This window comes from Branchiostoma belcheri, unplaced genomic scaffold, assembly GCF_001625305.1.
Source record: "Branchiostoma belcheri isolate BF01 breed outbred unplaced genomic scaffold, Haploidv18h27 scaffold33, whole genome shotgun sequence".
Taxonomy (NCBI): domain Eukaryota; kingdom Metazoa; phylum Chordata; class Leptocardii; order Amphioxiformes; family Branchiostomatidae; genus Branchiostoma; species Branchiostoma belcheri.
In genome coordinates, this window is record NW_017803943.1 from 1493758 (window position 1) to 1499937 (window position 6180).

The 6180-nt window shown below is 39.8% G+C and overlaps 1 protein-coding gene across 1 annotated transcript in view; it reads right to left on the reverse strand.

Annotated features, from left to right (window-relative positions):
* Window positions 1-5486: 5486 nt before the first annotated feature.
* The window catches only part of LOC109475193 (pulmonary surfactant-associated protein D-like), a 5163-nt gene continuing 4469 nt past the window's right edge, over window positions 5487-6180 (reverse strand). Inside the window, exon 6 of the mRNA XM_019775770.1 lies at window positions 5487-5908. Within this exon, the coding sequence (XP_019631329.1) occupies window positions 5487-5908 (422 nt within the window). The remainder of the gene's footprint in view (window positions 5909-6180) is intronic.

The window sequence follows — 6180 nt, forward strand, 5'->3', positions numbered from 1 at the left end:
TTGGCGTTCTCAACGGCACGATACAAAGAGTTTTCCAGGGACGCCTAACATGGGGGTTAAAGTTAAAGGTTTGAGTCACGAGTTGGGGGCAATTTGGCATTCTCAACGGCACGATACAGAGTTTTTCAGGGACGCCTAACGTGGGATTAAAGTTAACGGTTTGAGTGACAATTTGGGGGCAATTTGGCATTCTCAGCGGCACGATACGAAGAGTTTTCCAGGGACGCCTAACATGGGGTTAAAGTTAAAGGTTTGAGTCACAAGTTGGGGGCAATTTGGCGTTCTCAACGGCACGATACGGAGAGTTTCTCAGGGACGCCTAACGTGGGATTAAAGTTGCCAGTTAAAGTTAAAGGGCTCTTCAAGAAAAAAAGGCATACAGACTGAACTTGCCAAAAGAGAGAAATGCGAGTGCAAGTGTGTGTACCTGTCTCGTGTTAATAAAAAAACCATACTCACACCTCCCATCTTCTTTCACACAGCTCTGTCCATAAAACTTTGGTTCTTCCTTCCGCTCAGACCAGGCTTCGGCTCCACATCTTGAAAACGGGAGAAACAAAAGTCATTGTAGAGAAAGCAATTGGCCTATAGCAAAAATTATGTCACACAACATACAACTTTATATAAACCACATTCAACTTAAGACCCAACATCAAAACCCTGATTTTACCCCAATTGGTCTAGAGTTCAAAAAGAAGAATCCTTTTTTATGCTACGGAGCACCGTAAAAGGGCTTGCCACAGATCTTACAGATGCGCCGTCACCCATGTTAGGCCCCCCTTTGAGAGAACTGTGGTGCGAGACCCAAGATGGCGACCCAAATGAGTAAGTGCATCATGTCCGTATCAACTTTCATACGATGTTAAGATAAAACACCACAATCCTTTGAGTAAAAAATGGCGACCCAAATGAGTAAGTGCATGTCCGTATCAACTTTCATACAATGTTAAGATAAAACACCACAATCCTTTGAGTAAAAAATGTCGCCAAAACGTACATGAAGTAGTGAGGAATATTGCGGATAAAAAGCAAGTGATGACAGAGGGCGATGGAATATGTTAGAATTCTGAAAAAGGACTGGGACTCTCTACTTGAAAAACTACTAAGGCTTGAATCACGTGTGAAGGTCGAGGGTACTAGTAGTCTCACCAAAACCAACAATGTCAATGTGGAGATCATCAAATCACTCAAGTTTATGCAGGAAAACGTAGATGATATCACAAGGAGACTGGACTCACAGCAAAGAGAGCAGGAAAACTTGGCTAAAGATGTCACTGAGCTTAAGGTGTATGGGCGTAGGTGGAACCTGATCCAAGAAACGGAAAGGGAAAACTGTACCAGGAAAGTATTGGACTTTATAAGTAAAGAGATGAACATAATTAACACATAGGAGATGAAAATGTGTGCAGTACATGGTCTAATGGGGAGCCTCGTAATGGCAAACCCCGGCCAGTTATTGCCAGATTTACCTGCAGAGCCGACAGAGACAGAGTGTGGAAAAATAAACCACAGATCAAGGACAAGCGCATTTTCACAACCGACGACGTGCCGGCAAAAGTCCGTGAGCTGAGGAGAAACATCCTGGTACCTGCCCTATGAAGAGTCAAGGAAGGAGGTAAGAGAGGAACTATATATTGTTGGGAACAAACTGACATCTAAAGCAAACAGTACGAACACTGGGAGAGCCCTCGAAGATGGCTGCAGGACGAGTCTACAAATGGAACTGCTTCAGATCCTGTAACTTTGTAAGAGAAGAAGGCGGACAAGAAGAAGAACCACCTGAAAGCAGACACAGACCTACAGAACCCGGCCAAGAACTGACAAACTCAATGCAACAAACAAGAAGTACCCTACAGATACCAACTTACCTACAGGCAGCGAAAAGGAACTTAAGACCACGGAGAGGCAGGAAAAGATGAGAAGTGTCAAGAATCAAAGACAAAGCCTCAAAGACAATGTAAGTGCCTGATGGAAAAAGTACTGTAACTGTGTGTAATCCTGAAAAACAGATTGAAGCTAATCTGAAGCTAATTATTACGTCTCTAACTTTGGAAGACGGATCAACAAACCCTCAAACAATTTTATTAAAAGAAGCTGAATACTATGAAAAATTATGCACCTCCACACACTGTGATCTCAACATGAATGATGCAGCGTATTTCTTAAATAACGATGGCGTTAAAAAATCACATGATGAACACAAGACTAGCTGCTAGGGTGAAATCAAAGAGATTGAACTAAAAAAGCATTTACAGGCTCTATCCAAAAATAAAAACAAGGTGCCAGGATGTGACAGAATTACCATTGAGTTTTATGTTAAGTATTGGGAATTATTACCTATTTCACTTAGGCGTAGAGTAATAAGATCAATTCCCAAGAAAGGTTTAGACACAAGTAACCTGGACAACAGGTGACCGATAAGTTTACTTAGATTATAAAATAGTTAGTAAACATGTATAAAAAAGGAGAAAACATTCAATTCTCATGAGAATAACAAAATAAACCCCCTATAAACCTATAAGACTATACCCCCCCCCACTGTTACATTGGTATTGAAGTATAAAATCCAGTAAAATACCAATGTGACAACCTCTGAAGCTCTGATTCAAAAGCAAGGATAAACCAGCAACAAAACCGAAATTAAACTACGTGTATTTTCACTTGTGCACAGATTTAATTTTGGGTGCTCAGAAGTAAATAATAAAAGCACCAAGTTAATTCTAGCTTTGGGAAGTCTTGTTTACGCTACATTTTTGGCGGGAACGTTGAGTGGGTTTAATTATGCACACGTGCGGTACGTTCCAAAAGGTGTTCACTGGGCCAAACTGTGGAAATTTCCAACAAAAAACGTGTTTGTAACAGTCTTAGCAGCGAAATTTTCTCTGCTTTTTTCAATGCCACTCTAAAGAGTGAAAGAAATATATTCAGTGTTCCCCCAAACCACGATAGTCATGAAAAAAAAACTCCCTACTAAAATTAGTAAAAATACTCAAAATGGCCCACAATTGTGCGCGACATATCGTTCCAAAAAACGCAAATTTCTACAGAATATAACGTTTAAAATAACGAATTATAATGTGGTCTGTTGCTACAGGTTTGTTGCAAGTACAAACATGTACATTCAAGGAGCTTGTCTTACCTCGCAAGAACGGGTCTTTTTCAGCACCACGCCACGCCGCCATGGTAGCCGCCATAATTTTTCGTTTCCAGTCTTGATCCAAACTCCGCCCGCCAGCGCCAGGAAAATTCGAGTTTTCTCCCTCAAACATCCAAAGAACGGCACACATCTGACATGGAAACGTCTAGACGATATACTATACACTTTAGACGGATAATTTGCGGACAAAAAGCTTAAAATGTACTCCATAAGTTGGAGAGAATTCACGCACACCACGCCGCTCGAAAGCGTGGTCACACTAGCTTGCTGCCTGCAGCTGGTCGAATGGACCGTACCATGTGGGATAATTGCATAGGGGTGCGAGCGAGATTAATCATTATTGCTCTTGATAATTAATCATCACCATTCCGCCACCAATCAAAAGTAATTATTCTCGTCGTCCAATTTTAGACTTGTTTTCTGTGCCAAACCCAACGATCAGGAAACCTTCTGCCACAGCAAGTTCTCATATCCCCAAACTTGTGAATGCCCCCCTCCATTTGTTAATGGACATTACCAGTGTGGACCTCTCCTTGGTGCTGAACTCACCATCAGTTCCATGTATTAAGTATTGCAGTTGTGGCCGCAATACTTTACTACTAGACGCTTTGTTTGACACAACAGTATACCCACGGGAGAGCTAGGGATTGATGTATTTTAGTACATATAACGTTATACAGTATATAGTACATCGAAGCCTGTATGTCAACAAGATCTTTATTTCATCAAGTCACATACATTTTCTGAGGATTAAGAAAAGGTAACAACAGGGTTTACGGAAAAACACGGGTGCCTTCCAGGCCAGGCTACCACAATATCAGGTATAATTTCTTTCTTAAGAAGGTTTATAATCATGTAAAATGCCAATACCAATGCAATTCAGGCAACATTATAATTTTTAGCAAAATATTTATATTAAACACACAACGAAAGTTCAGCTATGCTGGGGAGATTTCGAAACGTACTCTGTCTCTTAACTTGACATTATAATTCCATATTGCATGTCTGTAATGTTGGTATGGAAATAAAGAATTGGAATTGGAAAAAAATTGAAAATGTAGGAATCTTGTTTTTTTAGCCCGCCTTGCTTTTTTTCGCCCTATCGCATTACATTTGGAGTCTGCTGAGGATGTCACCCATAAAATTTACTTGCTCTAGCCTTACGTTAAAGAAAACTACTAAAAGTCAGTATTTAAAAAAATCTATAAAAAAATCTTAGTCAAAAATGATATACAGTGTAAAACACCATCTTGAAAAGTCATTTTTGAATGCAGCTTTTCCTTTTGCAATCTTTGGCTATCCAAACAGAACAAAACATGTTTAAATGTGAAATTGATTTTCTCTATTAAACATTTCTTGGTATCTCTACGCATCATCTGTATTCAATAAAAAAAATCTAAGTAAAAAAAGATATACAACACAGTCTACACAACAGTAAAAGTTATTTTTGAATGCAGCTTTTCCTTTTACTATCTTGGGCTATCCAAACAGATAAAAACCTGTTTGAAATGCTTTACGGTCATATTGATTTTCTATATAAAACATCTCTTGATATGACTACGTATCATTTGTATTTTAAAAATGATCTAAGTCAAAAATGATATACAACACCATCTACACACTTCATTTTTGAATACAGCTTTTCCTTTTGCAATCTTTGGCTAACCAAACAGAAGAAAACATGTTCAAATGTGACATTGATTTTCTCTATTAAATATTTCTTGATATCACTACGTATCATCTGTATTCATAAGTCAAAAATGATATACAACACAGTCTATACAACATTGCAAGTCAATTCTGAATGCAGCTTTTCCTTTTACAATCTTTGGCTATCCAAGGAGAGAGGACCTCTTCGAAAGGCGACAAAAACATTTCAAGGTAAGATGTACGTCAGTGTTAAAACTTAAATACAAATTACCATCTATTGCTAGCATTTACTGTCTTTGAAGTTGTCTGATTGAATTCGGCGTTGACTCTTCAGCGGTGAAAGTTGGACAAGCCGCATTAAATTTTGCATCTGTGTAAAAAATAGATGCCATCAAAATTAGCAGAGTGCTTCCACAAGTTTTTAAACTAAAAAGTTTATATACATGCAAGCATATTTGTTACATTTACTATTAACACCTATGAAGTATAAAAGAAATAATGACTTTTGTTTCTGGATAGTTTTTACTAATAGTGTATGATCCATGCTTTTAATATTCTGAGTGGTGCAGGTAAAGTTTGTCTGCTGCAGGTAGCGTACCATGTACGTTATCTGCAGCAGCACAGATTTGCGAGCCCTGTTGGGGGAAAATTGGGCATAATACCACATAAAATACCTGCATCATGGGCGTTGGCAGATGAAAACTTTCTTGCCACCGCACTCGATATCGTTCCATTTCATCGGATCATCTCCATGACCCAAGTAATGGACACAGTCTTCGTTGCCGCCCCAGTTATTCGGCTCGTCGGGGCGCCATCCGGTGTACCCCCCGAGTGGAGTGCCATCAACCCACACGAATTCTGAGCTTCCACTGTATCGACGTTTCAGGCCAAACCAGGACGGGTGAGAATACTGGCCGGTGGTCGTGTGGTGCACCGTCAGTGAGAAGAGGAAAGAGTCGGTGTCGTAGTCTCGGGGCATGGCGAGGGTGCCGCCGTCTTCACGGCAGGTCGCAGCTGCATCGCTGAAGCTCTTTTGGTGTGTCTTGAATGCCTTGTAGTAGATTCCACGCCACTTCGTATAGCCAACCTCTTTGGAATGACCTTCAGGGAAAGGTAACAGGGAAAAACAGTTAGTTCGTATCAAGAACAGAAATTATGGAGCAAGTTTAAACTAATAAGGTGGCAAGGTGGTCTTGTGGTTTTTTTTTATTCCAACATTATATGAGTCAGACTAGACATGGTGACGACACACAAGTTTTTTTTCTTCTTACTTTAAAAGTCTGCCTGGAGGGGCACTACTCAGTTAATGGATTATATATACTAGTAGTTCAGTTCATGGCTTGTTAATCTATAACTAAATTTTACAAATTTGC